The 20,335-nt window shown below is 39.1% G+C and overlaps 1 protein-coding gene across 17 annotated transcripts in view; it reads left to right on the forward strand.

Moving 5' to 3' along the window:
- The window catches only part of LOC124872371 (formin-binding protein 1), a 78,024-nt gene that overhangs the window by 17,480 nt on the left and 40,209 nt on the right, over positions 1-20,335 (forward strand). For 15 of the 17 annotated variants that reach the window (XM_047372281.1, XM_047372275.1, XM_047372276.1 and 12 more), the window contains exons 2-4: positions 8,601-8,716; positions 15,282-15,338; positions 16,406-16,553. In XM_047372281.1, coding sequence (XP_047228237.1) covers positions 8,601-8,716; positions 15,282-15,338; positions 16,406-16,553 — 321 coding nt within the window. Of the gene's footprint in view, positions 1-5,844; positions 6,158-6,832; positions 6,948-8,600; positions 8,717-15,281; positions 15,339-16,405; positions 16,554-20,335 lie in introns of those variants that run through there. The other 2 variants (XM_047372282.1, XM_047372279.1) reach the window with 2 other exon arrangements.

A 20,335-nucleotide genomic window follows, 5' to 3' on the forward strand; every position in this document is an offset into this window, starting at 1 on the left:
TTTGTGCACTTTTTGTTCACTGTGGCCAGAAGGGTTTTGCTGGAACTATTCAGCCATCTGTCAGTAATTTTAATAGGTTGGACTCTCACAGTCCAGTGAACAGATCTGGATCATAGCTGTTTATTTCTCTTCATTCTCATTCTCTCTGCAGATTTGGATTTGCCAGCTAATGAGACTACCTGACAAATGTTTAATAAAGTCAATAAAATCAAACTTTTCAAATCCACATTTTCTCATATTACATATACAAATATTTATTAGGATCCTGTGTGATAGACCAACACAAAGTAACTGGAATGAAAAATATGTTTTTCAAACTTTGCGTAAGGAAAAAATGTGAAAGGTGTGGCACGCATTTATATTCTGCCCTCCTGAAGCAATAGTCTGGAGATCCACCTTTTGCTGCAATTATAGCTGCGAACCTTTTAGGGAATGTCTCTTTCAGCTTTGCAGATCTCAAGACTTAAAGTGTTGCCCTTTTTTCTTGGTCATATAGCTCAAGCGCAGTCAGATTGGAAGAAATTTGTATGTAAACATACATTTTTAAGCGTTGCCACAGATTTCTAATTAGATTTAATCATTCTAACACAAGGAAACCGTTCCATTGATGCTCTGGCTGTAAGGTAAGGTTCTGCTGGAAGGTGAACCTTTGCCCCAATCTCAAGTCTTTTGCAGTCTTTAAAAGTTTTGCGCTACACTTAGCTCCATTCATATTTCTTTCAACTCTGAGTACCTTCCCTGACACTGCTGAAGAAGAGCATCCCCACAGCTTTGGATTGCTGCCACCATGTTTCATTGCGAGGATGGTGCTTATACAAGACTTCTTATGTTTTATTTTTCAACAACAGCTTTCTGTTGCCTCCAACCTTTTTTCAGCTGTGGGTTTCTGCAGCTCCTCCAAAGTAAAGAAAGGCCTCTTTGCTGCTTCTCTGAATAATGCTCTCCTGTCCCACCCAGTCAGTTTAGGTGGACAACCATGTCTTGGTATGTTTGCAGCATGCCATTCTCTTTCCGTTTCCGAATGAAGGATTGCACAGTTGATCGATTAAATATCCAAAGCCTGAAATGTTGCCTTAGATTATCACAGTTTTATCCCTGTACTGTCTCCTGTGTCCCTTGGTCTTCACGATTCTAGTTGTTCAGTAATGTTCTTTAACAAACCTCTGAAGATTTCACAGAACAGCTCTAGAATAAATTACACATTGGTGGACTGTATTTAATATTTTCTATTGATCTCTGAATGCATTTTCTAGCACTAGATGGTATTTAAGGATGCATGTTGTTCTTTAACTGAAAAATTGAAAACCATCTATCCTTTTCCTCCAACTTCACACTAATTCTCCACTTTGTGTAGGTTCACAACAGACAATCCCAATTAAATACGTTGAAATTTGTGGTTGTGATGTGACAAGCATAACTATGTCGCGTTTGGGGAAAATGACTCAAATGCAGTGCAACTAAAAGTGAGAATGTTTAACGCTAAAAAACTCCAACTCAAACAAACACAACTTACAGAACTCAAGCAGAACTGTCCGAAAACAACTGAAGTCATGGAGAAACCGAACGTGGAACAGAGAAACAGACCAAATGGCAGATTAAAAGAAGGAACCAGTGAGGGACAAAGACAACCGGTAAGTATCTATACCGGAATGCTAATCAGAAGGAATGAAAACAGCTGGGGCAGAGAGAAGGCAGAGCAATCAGGAGATATGTGGACCAGCTGAGACAGAAGGAAAGAGCAGAACAGAAAAGGGAAGGAAAACAACCAAGAATGGAGCAAAACAAGAAACGCTAAGGAAAAATGTCAAACTGAGATCGAACAGAAAACTAACAAAAATGTTTACAAGAGAAACACAAAGTAATAAACTAAAGGAATACACCTAACAATGAGCACAAGGACAGAACTGATATGGCAAAACACGAACGGGAACAATTAAACAGAATATGGCAAAACCTTTAGAAAGCTGTGGCAGAACCAAAACCTAAAAGAGGCGGACTGTGACAGACTAACCCACCTTACTCCTCACTCCTGAGTCAACATGCTGAACAGATAATAAAGAAAGAAAATGCCTCTTGTTACTACTTTTCTCATTGTTCTCCATCCAGCAGAACATCTGTCTTCTCAAGCCCTGTTGATCTTCCCATATTGTCTTTTTCTTATCTATTACTTGCTTATTATACCCACCCACTGACAGATGGGAGGAGGATTGATAAAGTTCACCACAGTTACATTCATCTAAAATATCCTCACTGTTGCCCTGCTGTTCGGGGAGAAAGATCAGTTTAGAGGGACTTTTCTTTCCTTGAATAATTCGTGAAACACAGGGTCAGAAAACTGAAAATACTATATTTTCTACCGACTTCCAATTGGTACATTTGCATATTTTTTAATTTCCCAGTCAGCTATTTCCCGTTCACAATGTCTGTTCTATCCTTTATGTTAGCCCTCAACCAGCTCCGTTTCCCCCCTTTTCATGTGTTTTTAATAGCATATTGATTATAGCTGTGATCACTAGAGCAGCAGACTGCCCTCTGCAGAGGTGGCTATACCCCATTAAATTTAGATGTCCCCAGAAATGTTGGCTCAGGGGTTCTAAAATCAGTACATTTCGTTTGCCATTATGTTATAAATTGCCTTGTTTCCCTTTAATGATGTAGCACAACATGGCCTTAACTTTCCCACGTCTCTTTCCATTTTTTCCGTCAGCTTTGTTTTAGGATTGAAAAAGAGGAATATCTAAAATTATTCTTATTTTGTGCATTTTTTATATGATCCATTTTTAATGAGACTCAAATGCACTTTTAAGTATTTTTTAAGTAATTTGTAATCTATGTATTTACTTAGTTTTGAGGAATCTACCCTCTACTGCCATCTGTGTTGATTATGGGAATTACAACCACCGTGGCACTCAAATTTAACTTTTTTTCCTGATAATAAACGGAGCAATCATGAAGGCTTTCTTTTATGTCCACCACCAATGACTTGTACAGTGACAGTATGAAACTATATGTTCAGCAGCCACGCCCCAAACATACTGTTTCTTGCTATGGGTTTTCAGTCCATGCTGGACTCTAATAAAGCAACTGAACTCCCTGCATGGCTGTGATTCAGTTATTTGGACTGAACTGGTTGCTAAATAATGAGTGTTAGTTCAGATTAACCACTAGGCTGATACATTAACCTGCACCATAATCCCCATCTCTACTTAGTGGGGAGGTTTGCAGGGTCAGGAGTGTGATCTTAAAACAAACATGCACTTGTTTTCCTTTCTTACAGTTAGTGGGGAACTTACATGTATTTAGCGACTGTTAAAATGTTCTGTATTTTCTGACCTGCTCCTAATTTCCTGCATGATAAAACATTTTTAGCCACAGGCTTCTATTTATTTTCCTTTCATGTTCTAATACAATAGTACACGCATCACAGTGATTGGGGCTGTGGCCTGAAATAACAAGCCGAGAGGTTCTGGAAGGGATCTCCCACATAGTGCACTCCCTTGTTTGTGAACAAGGTTAGGTGTCAGAGGCTGCAGATGAAAGGATGGAAATAAGTCAAGGTCAGGAGAGGGAATTATTAGGAGAGGAAGAGTAAGACTCACTAAATTCTGTGTGCAGGTCCGACTCTATTGCAGCCAAGTGTGACATAGTTACTAACAGTGTCTAATTTGCCTGCATGATCAGCGAACTTTGGATAAGAGAATTGTTTTAATTTTGTACTTGTAGTCAAAATATTTTTAACCACATGCATCACTGACACACTGCTGCATTGCAGTTTAAACTGGAGGCTTGCTGAATTAAAAAAAAAGAAATGAGTCATGTATTATTTAAAGAGTTAATTCTTTCAAGTAAGATTATGTAACAAGTTCATAAACAGTTCATATCTGATTTTCAAGTGGTAATTTTAGATTGGTGATTTAGATTTAAAATTTTATCACAAGAATTTATTAATTTTCAACGCAATCTTTCTGGTTTTAAATCGCTTAATAGAGTCAGATTCATACAAAAACAAATACTGGTCCAACAGTAATACCCAATGTCAAAATGGTATTTCACAACACCTTTTAGAACCGAGTGCAACCGAGCTACGAAACATTACAGAATAATTTCCCTCAGAAGCATGAATATTTACATATGAAATGGAGATAGGAGGCGATTGGAGAAATCTATAAAATCAATATAGTTTTCACTTAAACCGCTATTATATTACACCACTTTGCACAGTTGCTCTGACTGGAAGCAATTTAAATGTTGCACAGTGTGTTTCAAACAGGAAGGTTACTTATGATGCACCGCCTCCAAACTCCATTTCCTCTGTAAATAATCGTTGGGCTCTGTGAAAACACCTGTCCAAAACAAACACGTTGGCAGTGTAAATGTTGATAAAGTCACATTTCCATTAACCACTGTTGCAGTTTTTAGAACTGGAGTTGTTTTATGGCGGTAAAGTCTTGTTTGGTCTCAGACTAGCCGTTAGCTTTAGCCTCGACTTTAGCTAATTCGGATTTATTCTAAATAAAGACGCCAAGGGAGTTTTCCACTGCATGTACAACTGTAACTGCTTATAGCTTTTAACAGAACATCACTTCAGAAATCGATCCCTTTCGATGCCTGACTTGAAACTGTGGCTTGAATTGATGATTTTATTTCATCTAAATATGATTTGATTAGTATTTTTTAAAGTTACAGTTTACCAACCAACTGGTGTGAGGTTAGAGGTGGCCCAATTTTTCTTCATGAGCTCTGATCAGGCAGGTCAAAAATGTAAAAGATTCTGATGGTGTTTTTCTATTCATAATTCCCATCAAAACTAAGAAATATCAGCCATTTACAGTTTAAAAACACATCAACCAATTTCCGTGATTTTGTTTTTTTAAGTTGAAGAAAGGGTTAAGGTCAAATATTGTGTTGCATACATGAGGATAATCTGCTGTTTTTCTGTTGGATTACAAAAAATTATTACCCCTTACAAAGAACCTGGAGCACAATTCTTACATGTTACTGTAATTGAAATACTAGATCTAAATTGGTCAAAATCAGAATTTTGGTTATAAAAAAGTCTGTTAATCTCTATTATTTGTTTGCTTTAATTTTGCATATTGAAGACCCTGAAATTTATTATTTTGATTAAAAAAAGCCTGAAACGTGTTTTTTTCCCCAGCATCCAGAAAAAGAAAGGACTTCCTAATGCTCTTGTGCTCTCCTTTGCTGTTTTGTATGGATTTCTGTCACTGGATCGTCTGTCTATGGTCAGAGAGAGATAGACTCTGGATGGGTTCAAATACTTAACTGGCTGGAATAGCAGGAGGTTGATGTGATAAGGAGGAAGGTTGTAACAGTAGACATCACAATCTCTTCACATAATGTATTTTCTTTTACCACTGCCTGCCTGAGATTCATAAATTAATAACCTAATGTTTCTATTGTAGCCTGGAAATTGCTCCACTGATGGCTTTTCCATTTCCCTTCGCCAAGTGTTTCTTGATTCAGCACATCATAATAACTCATCTTGATCCGAACCAAAAGCTTTGTGCCATTGTTTTTTTATTGGTTTGCTGTATATTTTAGTAGATTTAGACAGTCGGGAAATGTTTGCAAACTTTAAGAGGCCCCCCACCCCCCACCCTGTTTAATCCCCTCGTGAGTAATCCCTCCTCCTCTGTCATCCCTACTCCTTTTAAGCCCCCTCCCTTTGTTTTGCAGCTCTCTCTCTATCACTGTCCTCCTCTCCCATCCCACTTATTCCACCTTACGCCTGATGGAGCATTAAACCTGAACGCTGCAGGCAGCCGTGGACTCATATTCATTTGGTTGTTGGGTGAACCGGCCGTGCTTTGGATCTTTCCCTGCACTCTGATTTTTTTGCTCCTTCCAGAAAGTCAGGAATTACCTAAACCAGTTGTATAGCTCATTTTTTGTGTATGGAATTGGGGGGGGGGGGGTCAGGATACTTTGCTTCCAACCTCGGCACGCTTCTGCTGATTTGCACTTGCTCCCACTTTGGATACCCAGACAAAGGTCTCGTGGATGACCTCTCAGAACCAGCGTTAGCTTTTCACCGTGTTCACTCGGAGGGTGGTGGATTGAATGGGCATTTTGCAGAGTTTGGATGTTTCCACGCTGAGAGCCACTGGATAAGATGGTGCCCCTGCAGAAAAGGGTAATTCAACAAATGTGTGTGGAGGAGGAGAGGAGGTTTTTATTGTGCATGATTTAGCTGCAGTAATGTGAGCTGTCCGTTGTTTTTTATTTTGTTCTAAATAGATGCTTTGTGGTTGTGATAAAGTAAATGAAGTTTGAATATTTGACTTGGAACAAACATTGGGGATTTTAAAGGAGTACAAACATAAATTTCAAAGGTAGTTGCTACTCCCAAAGCAGAGAAAGTCTTATTGTTCAGTTTTATCGAGTGACTTTTCTGACTAGTTGTCGATTGATGAGTGATTTCTCATTGAAACCGGCTAACAATGCAGACTGGAAAGTCCCCCTCATTCTATTGTTTTCTTTGAGTGCTTCAACTGAGAGTTGTTCATTTCCAGAGGGCTTCATTCAGGGGTGTTGGAGTGATTTTTATCACTCCTCCCGTGACAAAATTTAAGAACAGTAAAGCTCTGAAACTTTACCATTCAGCACAAATGTTGGTGTTCTTAAAAAGCTGTTTGGTTCTCTATAGCTACCTGACATTGCTTCACAGTGCTGCAGACTGAAGCACACCTCTTCATCTTTCTCATCACCACAACCGCTTCCTGTATATCAAAAGTGCTTTCAGTGCCGGATGCTTCATGCAGTCCTCCATCATTCTGCGTGGTCTGCTTCGAAAATCATCTAGGATTCTGTTTTGGAGCTGACACCTTCTCAGATTGTCCTCCTACTTGTCCTATTAGTTGGACTCACCGAAGACTAAAGAGATGGTGGAGGAGAGGATGGGGGACTGTTGGAGCCACACCAAGGTTGCTTTTAATTCTCCTTTATGGTTAGATTAGGACAACACTCGAACCGATGATACTGTCTGGTTTTAGACATGGAGTGTGTGTGTCTGTGTGTTGATTTGCCAGATGAATTGTTTGCTCTCTTTACTGAACTGATGACTTTCCCGACGTGACCTTAGCCAAGTCAAGGCTCATACTTTCCCCCACAAGTCACGAGCAGGTCTTAAATAACGACTTGAGTCTGAACAGCTGCTTTTGGTTATCAGCGCTGTAGACTGCTGGGGTCTGGTTTTACTATAAGCCCCTGGAAAATCCCACACTTTTAAAATCATATTTGGATCTAAAGAAGAATTCGCTGGTGAAACTGGTAGCTCTGACTTTCTGCTTACTGAGAGACAGGTGTCACGTCTCTGGTGAGCTGATACATAGCCTTCGAATAGCCTGCAAATGCATTGCGCAGATGTGATGAAACAGGCTACCCCCTGCATATAGCTCAATGATATCAAAAAGTACTGTGAGTGTGCAGAGACAGATATACAGTTTGGATTTATTATAGTGAGGTAATACCTTCCTGACCTGTAGTAGACAGATGTGAGTGGCAGTACGTTTTTTGTAAAAGCAAATACATCCTCAGAGTGGCAAAAGTGTAACAGGTTATCAGATACCCTTTTGTAATTTTGTTGATCTTTTCTCAGCCAAACAATGCCTGTGTTACTATATGAAGTGACATGAGTTGAGACTGAAGGCTAGTTTTAGCTGATAGCAATTTCTATCATTATCAGCATTCATTTTTTTAGCACTTTTCTGTGGTCAGTAATTGTTTTATTTTAAGGGCAGAGGTGACGTCACATCGTGTGTGGCTGTTTGAGAGAGAGCACTCACTGTAAAATAGGGTTTTGCTAATTTTAAAACAAACGCAAAATGATTACAGCGCTCATATTGGAAAGTCTTTTATCTTATATCGACTGTTAGCATTACTAAAAGCAGTCTTCGTGTGTCTTCCCTTGAGACAGTAGATCCATCCTAACTCAAACGTTTACACAAGGTTGTCAAACGTTCGAAATCCAGCACATTTGATGACAGATAGGCTGAAAACTCAAAGGAAAATGACAGAGCAACCTGGCTTCACAGCCTTCCTGTTATCTTCTGAAAGTCTCGCTCTCTCATAGCCTGAATAAACCACAGACAAGTCTCATTGCGTTGCAGAAAATAAAGTTGCCTTTTAAAAAAACACACCATACATCTGTGTTCTTCCTCTGACTTCATTCTAAGCACCCTACTGATCTTGAAAATAGCTGTTTGATTCATTTTTTACTTAGTATCAGTTTTCACGGCCTTTAAATACTAGTCAAGGCCGATCCGGCTGTAAATGGAGCACTGGTTTTCACATTGCATCTCTGTTCTACAGATTCCTCAAAACATAGATTTATAAAATTGTTTTTAGTTTTAACAATTAAATCAAAAATCTTGTCTTCTGTGAAACCTGCTCCGGTGTAATGTCTTGTCTCGTTAGTCGGATGTCTCATTTAACTGCAGCTTAACTGAAAAAAACACGATACTATGCGGCTTTAAAGTATGTAAACTGTGTGGTTTCCCCTTTAAATGTATTAGATGTGCAGTCATGCTAGACTCCTCTGATCTAATGCCATCATTTTGTCCTCTTGTTTTCTACAGGATCAGTTTGATAACTTGGAGAAGCATACACAGTGGGGGATCGAGTTTGTGGAGAAGTACACCAAATTTGTGAAGGAGCGATCAGAGATTGAAGTCAGCTATGCAAAACAAATTAGGTGAGTGCTTTAGCTGACTTTTGACCCCTATTCAATGTTGCAATCTGAAAAAAAAAGTGGACTAATTTCTTTCCCTCAGAAGGATTGCTGCAGTGTCCTTGAAATGAGGAAATGAAAGAAATCTTCTAAGGGAACATCAGAACTCAGAGATATGCCCACACATTTCTTTTGGTTCTGATTATTTTCTTACATTTGAATATCACAAACCCAAATATTTTGAAAAAGCAATTCCGAACCACTTTAACGATGTCTATTATTGTTAGAAATCTTAAAGGTTACATGAGGTTGCAGTTGTAGCTTGTGCTGATGTCATCTTTCACATTACATGAAATTAAATTAGAGGCAACAGCAGGATTTCCTTTCCTTCATATTCACGTAAAACTTTGTAAACAAACCTTGTTATGTTGACCCCTAAATTAGGTCTAATTAGATTCCTCTGGATGTAAGGCCCATTGATGTTAACCTACAGCCGGGTTTGATTAGAGAGGCAATGTGAGGGTCACAGAAAGTTTTTCTTTTAGTTAAAACAAAGTTGATGGTTGTTTTGTTTGGGAGATAAAATACTTAATGATCTGATGAGTTACTAAATCTTATAAAAACACACACTATGCAACTAGGTAAGCTAAAGCCCCCTGTGCATAACTTTGTATGCATGCAATGTGCAATATGTCCACACAATGTTGCAGTGAAGTCGATTTCCATTTTTCTCCCACCTACTCTTTACAACATTTAATGCCTTTTAGCAATGCTAGCTGTCTGGACATCATGTGGCATAATTTGTGTGCAGCACTCTCAGATATCTCTTTCTTAGATAGGAAAGTATACCCAGACTCCAAGTGTTCTAGCACCCTAATACTTGAATTTCACTATGTATCTGCAAGTTTCTCACTTTATATTTTAGAATGCACGCAACCCCAATGTCTGGGCAGAGCCAATGAAATAGGTCAATGAGGATGTCTGCTGGACTCCTCTTTCCATCCTTTTTTAGTCTCGTTGTAACTCTGTCTGTCTCCTGCTCCCTCTGCATGTGAAGCTGTGTTGTCATCACTTGCTTGCAGGTTGTAGGGGGATGGGGGCGGGGCCTTTGTTTCCATAGTGATGACAAGGCATCAGCATTATCAACCCCAGGTCTGACCCAGATTTCTTTTTTGTTATTCCACCAACCACGTGTCAGCTCCTCCTCCTCTGTTCTTCTCCACACACACTGGGTTGTGGTACAGTCGCTGATTTTCAAAGGCAGTTTTTGGAGCATGAGCAGTGCTGCTCTGAGAGGATCCATCTCCTCAGGCCTCCTGCAGCTCAACCAGATACAGAGGGAGATACTCCCCCAAATCCGCATCTTCATCCCCAAAGAGGATGGTCAATATTGCTAATGCCCTAAGCATTGACTTTAACCCGCCTATTTCAGACTGAACAGCTAATACCAGGACAGGATTCATAGATGCGGTGCAGACATTGCCTCTCCTCGTTTTTGGAGGGTCTGCTTTTGGTAAATAGACTAAATACATTCTTTAAGCACATATTCCTCTTTGACGTTCTGCTTAGATGCACATTAATTGGATTCTTTTTATTTGTATTGAATTTTGGTATTTGATTTGTCTTAATTCTCTCTCTCCTTTATTATATCTGTTAAAACTGTCACATTTTAATGAGCAAACTTTAAAATCTGATAATGATAGATGAAAAATAAAAAGCTTTTTTCCATGATGTTTCTCATATAATTACATCTCCTTGTATTTTTGGGGGGTCATGTGCCTTTCCTTAATATGCTTTGATCTAAACCATTCCCTTGTAGCTCTGGCTGCATGTTTAGGGTCAAAGGTTCCATTCTCTTCATTCAGGATGGGAACCTCTACTCCAGTGTCTAATCTTTAGCAGCTTCTAACAGGTTTTCTACCAGGATTGCAATTAATTTAGCTGCCTCCATCTTCCCATCAAGCCTCCCTATCTGTACTTAAGCAAAGCACCCGGCTGCATAATGTTTCCACCTCCATGTTTTGCTGTGGGGATGGCATCTTCAGGATGGTGACCACCACTCATCCTTTTACATGTGGGGTAAACAGTTCAAACTTTGACTCATCACACCTCATATGACCCCTTCCATATGTTTGCTTTGTCCCCTACATTGTTTGTTCTTTCAAACTATGGATTTCTTCATGAGATGTTAAAAACCAGGCCTGTGTGCTGAGTTCCTTGGTCTTCATGATGCTGTTTGTCCACTAGTGTTCTTCAACAAACCTCTGAGGCCCTTGTAGAACAGCTGGATTTATACTGACAATAAATTACACCAAGGTGTATTTAGGTAATGGCTAAAGGTTCTTTGTTGCACTGGATTTTATTTAGGGGTATCACAGTAAAGGTGAATCAACGCAAACCTCTATCACCCATGCCAGAGTTTTATTTGTAAACAGAAAACATTGCATAATTGTCCTTACTCTATTATGTACTAGTTTGTGTTGGTCTATCGCATACATTCCTAATAATAAGAAGAATTGGTGGCTGTAATGTGGAAAAAGTAAAAAATAATTAAAGGGCTAAACAGAACAAAACCAACAATATTTGCAGCTCTGATTGTAGCTGCTTGTTTGAGCTCACATATAAAGGACATTTAATCAGTCACAGCATGCGCCTGCAGTGTGTTGAGCTCATCTCACCATTGTAGGTTTATTAAACTTGCTCCACAGATGGAGCGGATGTTTTCACTCCTTTATGCTTATACAGAGGGGCCTGCTGTCGAACTGTCTGTTATTAAGTACATGATCGCATAAACAGACGTTTGTGCTTATTGGTGCGCTCGTCAGAAGAGGCTAAAACGTGAAATATTTTGGACGGAGACAGAGCACAGCTTGAGTCAGAGTTTCCAGGTGCATTCAACACATCGTCTCTGTCTTCTGGCGCCACTTTGTCATACCTAAGAACTAATTATCCTTTGTAATCAACTTAGCTCATGAGATCCGGTTTAATCTATTGACCACACTCATACCAAGAGAAACACATAGCTCTTAGATCTAATAAACTAATGGAGCTGGCCCTTTGATATTATTCCTCTGTCTCTGGGCTGTGTTGTTGGGCAGATTTCCTTGACTCTCAGGTGAACCTTCCTTCCACAGCTGTCATTCTGAGTTTAAGCAAGATAATATTCATATTATTTTTAGATATACTTGTGCCAAGTTCTAGTTCCTAGCTCACTGCTTTAATTCTCTGAAACAACCATATATCTAGAAATGGAATAATCAGTGGGGTTTGTTTTGAAAAAAAAAAACATTGAAAAAAAACAATAATTTTAAAACAAATAATACACTGTACTGTAGACAAAATGGTCGAGGAAACATTTGACTGATTAATAATGCAAAAGGCCAGCAGAACTGTGTCAGTTATGATGGACTGAATATCGATCAGCAGTTCTATAAGCGAGGCCTGTAGTTTGGAAATAGATGTTTTGTGAGTTAGAAACATGTTGAAAAATCCCATCAATGAAATGTTTTCAAGACTTTAACTGTACTTTTCACCCTCCTTGCTATTACCATACCAACTACATACTCATCTAATCCACGATTAATCCTCTTCTGTTGCATTGGTGCTAATGGGCACAATGCTTCAGTCTTGTCTGTGCAGCGTGCTGCATTAATGCCTCCTCCCCTAAATTGTAGTCTGGCGTAATCCATAATAAAGCAGGAATATGGTCCCACCAACAAGAGAACTAGGGTGTAAGTGTGATTTATAGACTGGTTATGCTGTCAAACAACAAGTCAGCATTTATTTATACAGTATATATATATATATATATATATATACATATATATATATATGAAGTAATATTGTGGCATGCTTGAAAAAATAACACATCGAAGACAGGAACAGCAGTTTTAATGTTTAATAAATTTTAGAGGAGAGAAAATGGTTTGACCCACAGTTGTGTTCACGTGACCGCCGTAAATGAATAGGAACTGGTGCTATAATTAGATACGGGAGGTGAGAAGGACAGAGCACAAGACACATAGATAGATCTGCCTAGCAACAGACCAAACACCACTGGGGAGTCAAGGCGTGGGGGGGAGGCTGGCAGAGGGAGATAGATGGAGTTCTCCAACACATGCATCATTTATTAAAGCAGGAATTATGAGTTCTTCTTGAGAACACCAAAGAAGAAGTGTTTATATTCCATCATTGATTAATGTGCAACATCCTCACTATACCAAGATAACAGTGAATGTAATCAGCTTTTTGCATGCCGTGGACACAGATTTTGCACGGAATGCTCATGATTTTAAGGCTTTGATTTGATGCAATCAATTAATAAATATATAGATTTTATGGGACCCCTGGTAAAGATGTGTAAAAACCCCAAAATACTTCCTTTTATGGGGGGGAGGGGGGATCCCAAACTAAGATATAAATGTTTTTTTTTACTAAATTGCCAGTGACACAATTAATGGCACCCTTTCTATAAAGTTTCTACTTTCGTAAGCTGTACTTTACTTTTTCAGTGGACTGTCGACGATGCTTTGATTATTAATCTATGACTCCCTGATTCCCTGGGATAATACCCTAAAATGATAAAAAGATACTTGTCCCTTGGAAAGACAAGAGAACATACCATTTAAGTAAGGAAGATGTGTTTTGATCCACACAAGTCAGGTTAAAGGCTCCAAGAAAACAGATACTGAACTAAGCCTGCCCACATCTGCTGTCAGAACAATGCTGAGATGGACCCAGATTCATCTGGATAGTTAGAAAGGTAGTAAGAGGGGTAAAGGATATTCTCCAAAGGTCAGAGTGAGACAAAGAAAGCAGAAAGTGGCACATATGGCGTCACCGTGGCAACGATTGCAATCTGGGTCAGTTGTTTGGGAAGCATGCCAAAACAAGGCCTTGACCAGTATCACAAATACTTGTGGGGTTTGCAAAACCCCTCAGGGTTTAAACTAAAAACTGTGGTCAGATGAGACTGAGGTTTTACACCTAATAGTCCTGTAAACTTTTCAAACAAACCAGACGTTGTGAATGTCGTGTTCCCCTCCTCGCCTGCGTTGGCACTGAAAATGCCAAGAATGGCATCTAATTTTTAATTCAAGGAAAATGTCCTTTTTTCTTCTATGCTGCATGGGCGGATACCACAGACTCCATTTTTTAGTGAGTTACGTAAAAAATTGAATTATTCATGCAAGTTCTTATCAGCAGCTGTGATCCTTTCATCTGACCGTATTTCTACCAAACTTTATCCTCGTCCTCACTCCACTTATCTTACCGTGAGCCATTTCTCCCAACTGTCTTGCTACAAACACATTTGTTTAGTTGTGTTTACCCACAATGCTCTGTGTTGTAGTTGGCTTCCTGCAGTTTGTTCACTTGAAGCTGTGACCGTGCAGTCGCACACTTCCCCAAATAATCTTTTAAACAAATGAGGCAGAGTTCAGTTCAACAGGGCTCGTGCAAAAGCACCCTAAGACTGGGTTTTTTCACAAGACTCTAGGTGGGGTTGGCATGAAAGAACAGATAAATGTTTGGAAATGCACTTTGCATCCATGCATGGTGGAGGAACTGTGATGCTGTGGGCCTGCTTCTCTTCCCAACACCAGATTTCTATTTGATATTACGTGAAACTGACGAAAGAAAACATTGAAAATAGGTTGCCATTGGGTCTTTTAGCAGGGAAGTGACCCAAAACTGTAGTCTGCCTGCCCTAATGCCACAGTCAAAATTAGATGGTGTAGGAAATTGTTGAATGGGTTTTTTTCTTCAATGTATGAATGTTCTAAAGGTAAAGGTTGTTCTATTTTTTGTGTGCTATTGTGCTGCTGCTGCTGCAACAAAAGACACATTTAGTGCCAATAACATTTAGAGTGCCAATAAATGTGGAAGGTGCTCCATTGTTTTGTGTTGGCTATCCATTCTTTATTTGAAAGCAGGTATAAACTCACAACTTACACCATCATCCATCAAAGCACGGTATACAATTTTACACTTTGCTGATAGATCTGGTGGGTGATGTTTGTGCTACTATGTCTAAATGAAAGAATTTGTCACATAATTTAATGTAGCTTACAGTTCAACATGGTGGGGAGGTTAATAAAAGGACATTGAGAGACACCACTGTGATGGCTGCCTAATCCAGGTAGCTTTAATTCACCACAGATGGCACCATGGCATATTTCATTGATCCATACACAAGCTGGCTTACTATACATTTCATTTTGTGTGTCTTCCTCACTCCCATCTTATTTCACAAACATACAGCCACAGTCAAAACAGGGGCAGTGGCTGCTTAAGAGAAACATCAAGTCAAGTCAAGTCAAAGATACTTTATTGATCCCCGAGGGGAAATTAGAACATGCTAGTTTTCTGGCGACTTGCTCTCTGTGCACCCTTCTGGGGTCCAAGGATTTATGACATGAAGGGAGAAAACGAAATGTGCTCTGCAGGACTGAATGGTGAACCACTGGGTCCTCTGGGGGGTCCATAAGGTTGGCATCAGGGAAACATGATGGGAATGGGGTCTGCAGACTGTTATTTGTAAAGATACAGTGAGAAACATCTGACAAGGCTGATCATTTTGTCTTCACAGGAATCTTTCAAAGAAATACCAACCCAAGAAGAATTCACGGGAAGAGGAAGAGAGCAAGTAAGTTAAAGAACTGTGTAGAATAATGTATAGGGCCTTGCAAAAGTATATATTTTTCACATTTTGTGACATCACAACCCAAAACTTCTGTGTATTTTATTGAGATTTTATGTAATAAATAATTTGTAACTGCAGGGGAGGGAAAACCGTACATTCTTTCTCAATTTTTACTAACAAAGAATGGGAAAACATGCATTTATATTTGGCCCCTTGTGGTCTGATGCCAGAGTTACCATGAGTCAAGAGGCTGTGGTATCTGGCATCTGATCAGGATGCTCTCTGGGCGTGTCCCTTCAGAGGTTTTCCGGGCAGCTCCCACTGGAAAGAAACCCCAGAGAAGACCCTTGTATAGTGCTTTATCAAGTTTGAGGACCCCAAAGAGCTTTAGACTGGCAGCATCATGCTGTGGGTATAGAAGACAGATAGCAGTAAACGACAACCCTGAAGAAAACTTTTTAGATGCTATGGAATAAACTGAAGAGTTTAGATCAAGGCCAAGTCAAAACCTAAACCTAAATCTGTGGTGAGACTAGAAAATGTATGTTCTCAGACATTCTCCATCCAGTCTAACTGAGCTTGAGCCACTTTGCAAATGAAGAATGGGCAAATAATCAGTATCCAGATGTGCAAAGATGATAGAGACTCAAAAGACTTTCAGCTAAGGGTGATTTTACAAAATAAAATACATAAAAAAATAAAAGACATTTAACTGTAGAAGTACTACAAGTTGAATACTTTTGCAAGGCACTGTAAATTGACACATCAGCTCAAACACTGTTTAGTAAAAAGAAGAGACACGTTAAGAATACTATTGTATCTGTGTCCTAAACTATGTGGATAACAGTCAAGGTGTAAAGGTCACATGAAAACTATTGCTGTCTTGTTTTCACTGCACTGTAGAGCTCTCATTTGGAAAGTTAAACCCATTTCCTTTCAAATCAAACTGTTCCTTTAAGATGTTCCCTTTTTCAAAGCAGAAATCTCTTTCTGATGAAATGTAACTCCTATTCCATTTTGATGTGTTAGACCGCCATGTTGGCTCTGACTTCCTTTCCCTTTCTCACCAGGTACACCTTCTGTCGAGCCTTCTTCACGACCCTTAATGAACTGAATGACTACGCGGGTCAGCACGAGGTCATAGCGGAGAACTTGACATCCCAAATCATCACCGAGCTAATGCGCTACCTGCAGGAGCTCAAGACTGAGAGAAAATCGGTGAGGAACATTTGCAGAGTTGCTTTCTTTTAATGTGAAGTTTGACATGTTAGTGATTTCAATCGGACATGGTTGAGAATTAAGCAGCCAACTCCCCCTCCATGCTTTCTTCTCTGTGAACAGAGGTCATTGCTGTGTAAATATAGACGCACCCAAAGGCTTAACAGAAGTGTGGGACGACACTGATATAGTCTTTATGAAACACAGTCATAATCCAACAATATAGCCACATTTCCGTGTATTGAACCAACTTTGTACCAATGTGTCTCTTCTTATATACTGTATAAAATGGTTTGAACAACTGGTGGACTAGCGTGATGAGTAGATTACACTATGGCGGCCGTTAAAAACAGCAGAGTTAATAAAACAGCCGTGAGAGAGAGAGGAACCCATCTGGAAAAAGCCAGTTTTAAAAAATATGTTGTGAGCTTTTCATCTTAGACAAGTACAGGAAGTTAGAGTGGAAACCTTTGACTGTTCCTCAAGAATAGGCTACATTCATTTGCATTTGCATCAAGGCTGATGCAGTTGCTCTGTCTTGATATGAGAAACTACGAAGACTCCTTTTTTTTTAGATTAATTTTAGATACAGCTGGTTCAAAAGCGAAAGGGGAATTTCCGGCCCCTCTGAGGGGGAATCCTCCTGGCTTAGATTAGCTTGATATAGCTATGATCTGATACTGTGTTCACAGTTGTATCGTGTCACAGAGAATCCTTTGACAGAGCTTCGATGGTCTCATGCTATGGGATTACACTTTCTTATCCATCTTCCTACTAATCTTCAGGGTATCACATAGAAACAAGACAGTATAACATGATCTAATTGCTTTTATTTAAATAAAAAGGCAACACTGGTTCCTACCGCTGCTAAAGTAGTTCAACAGGTTAAATATTATTCCCAATACTTTTTATTATTTTGGCATTGATATGTTGACCTGAGAAAAAAATCAGGATAAACACCAGCTATACTGAATAGTTTTAAGCTCCTATTGCCCAGACCTTCAGATTATTGCAGTTTGGATGTGTATACTCATGCCACTGCAAGAGTAATAAGCTGATATTAGTGATTTAGCTGTCAGCTCAGAGATGTAGCTTGCCAGCTTAACAAGTGTAATAGGTGGTACTATAATCACATAATAATGATATCAACATCATTTATTTATCGTTATTTTGATACATAGACTTTAGCAAAATATAAAATAAACACTGGGCAAACTTAGTAGTTTCCAAGTGCTTATTGCATAGAATAATATACCCTTTTGACCTTCTGCTCTTTGGTAGCAACAAGCTAACATTAACTCGTTATGGCTACAAGCTATAACGAGCTATAACTAGCTAACCTGCAGTTGGCTGCTTAGTATACAAAGCACAGAACGCCTTTACCAAAATAATAGTGGTGGGTGGCACTCCTTTAGTTTCTACATCATGACCGGTTGGGTGTTTTGCTCCTGAAATTTCTTTCAAACAGCTGAGTTTGTCTGTTTTTATGAGCAGCTGACTGGCAGTGTGCAGGAACAACACATTCTCTGGAATCTCATCGAAAGGACTTAGACCAGTGGAATGGTACGATGGCTTTGGAACAGTAACCGTTTTAAACCGTACTGTTAACCAGCCTATTCCTGTTCCCAACTGAAATCTGAACCCTCCATGTTTTTTTCTTGGAGCAGATATTGTTGGTAGTGTGTCGTGTGTCTAGTCTCGGCTGTATCAATTCAGTTAGCCAGTGTTGGAGGTTTCCATGAATAGAGAGTTGTACTGTCTGCAGACATTAAGCAAATCATTTCTCTGTCACACTCAGAAGAGTGTCCTTACAGCAAAAACGTAGGCCCAGGCATTTTTAACACATGTAGGCAACCAGTGAATGGTGCCATGTTGAAAAGGCTATTGTGAAAAGGAAGTCCCTGTTATTCGTAAAAGGCCGTGCTTGATTAAGAGTCATAATGAAAACACTGGATTTTACAGTAAGTGCATTCATGTTAATGTTAATGAGAAAGTGGTAATGATACCCTGAATTGTGATTATAAAACAAACAGTCATGGTTTGTGTTCCCAGCTTCCTTCATTTAACTGGTTTCCTTTTTTCTCTCCTCACTGATATTCAAGTGTGATGAAGCCCTACTGGTATTTTCATCTGTGTGCATGTCAGACACAGCTGTGCATCCAGATCCAGACAGTAGGATTAGTGGGCCAAAGGCCCACCCACTCCTGGCTTTACAGGCTTCTTATTGGCCAGCTGAAATCTACACCACAGGCATACAAGGAGAAAAAAAGCCTAATTAATTTCCCATACAGGGTTTTTGTGTAACTGTTCCCACCTCCTCTTTATTGTTCCCTAAAGTTGACCTCTTGCTAAGCTCAGGAGGAGGTGAGATGTAGAAACATTTTCATGAAAGGAAACTTCATAGCTAAATCTATTTTAGATTTAGTGTTGGAGGAGATCTTTAAACTATAATGACAGTATGCCTTTGCAATGTGTTGGTTAATAGCTTAATAAATACTATTACATGGGGTGGTGAGGTTAATATGGGATGAAGAGCATAAGTCCCACTGGACTGTGTTGTGCTGAGGAACCATAATAAGGTTGGCACCATGCTGCTGTCCTGGCCGGGGCTTAGTTGCCTTTTCTAATACGGACAAATAAATACCCTTGAACAGTTTGCACGACCTCCCAGTCCAACACTTGCAATTGGTGCTGACATTTCATGATGTCCCAATCAAGATATTTTGCCCCCAGATACCGACCTGAGTCGTTTAAGACTAGGAAGTGCTGAGACAAAGTCTGTATATTTTTTTATCGGTAACATTAATATTATGTCCTAAGTGGAGTTTTTGTCAGACGTAATTTTCTACTCCAGCATGTTTTATGATGTTCTGATAATGTGTCACCTTAAACGTATGGTATATCTGCCTCAACATATTCTGTCTTTACAACCCATTAGTGCTAGGCTGTTAGCAATGTTTACTCTCTGTTTTGTTGGTGTGTGTGTGTGTTGATAAATGCTGTTAACATATTTAAATATAGTTCCAATCAATCACCTGTGGAACAATGTTACAGCAGTTTATTTGCCTGTGTCATAAACCTTTCACTGGCAAAAGAGAAAGCTGAGGCCAAAAAAAGAATTTGTAAATCTTAACATAGAGACTACTTTCACATCTTAATTTAGACTGAGTTTGGTACAGACAGCATTTTCTGTTTCAACATTAATGGAGGCTGCTCGATGTTCTTGACTGGAGGTGGAAATTCTAATTAACCAGGTCTGGTTAATGAATCACTAACATGTTCACCTCTTGACAGAAGTGAACCCAATAGGCAAATGTTGTATTACAGCAAGGCATTCCTTCCCTTTAGATTGATCAGATTGCAAAAATGCCAGTTGACTAATTTGTTTTTATTTTGATCAAAGTTTATCGCACAGCTTGTGGATCTCTAAAGTGTGGAACAGGAAAAAAATAAGTAAAAAGAAATCTCACTCACTAATAGATCCAGAAGTGGTTATTGTCAAATAGTAAGGTAAGCTAACTCCTTACTTTATCTTTTTATTTAAAAAGATAAAAGGTTTTGTATGTTACTTATCAGAGAAAACAAAAACAACAAAAGATTATCTTGAATTATTCTGTCTAATTTGACCAGTATATATACAGAATATAACTTCTCTAATGCCAAAAAATGCACTGAAAATGCCCTGTATTTAAACAAACAAAATAAAAAGGTTTCATGGTCTAAGTATTTAAGATTTTGAACTATAGATGATCAAATGCAATCCAGACTCTATAAAAAACACC

The sequence above is a fragment of the Girardinichthys multiradiatus genome, chromosome 8, assembly GCF_021462225.1.
Source record: "Girardinichthys multiradiatus isolate DD_20200921_A chromosome 8, DD_fGirMul_XY1, whole genome shotgun sequence".
Classification (NCBI taxonomy): domain Eukaryota; kingdom Metazoa; phylum Chordata; class Actinopteri; order Cyprinodontiformes; family Goodeidae; genus Girardinichthys; species Girardinichthys multiradiatus.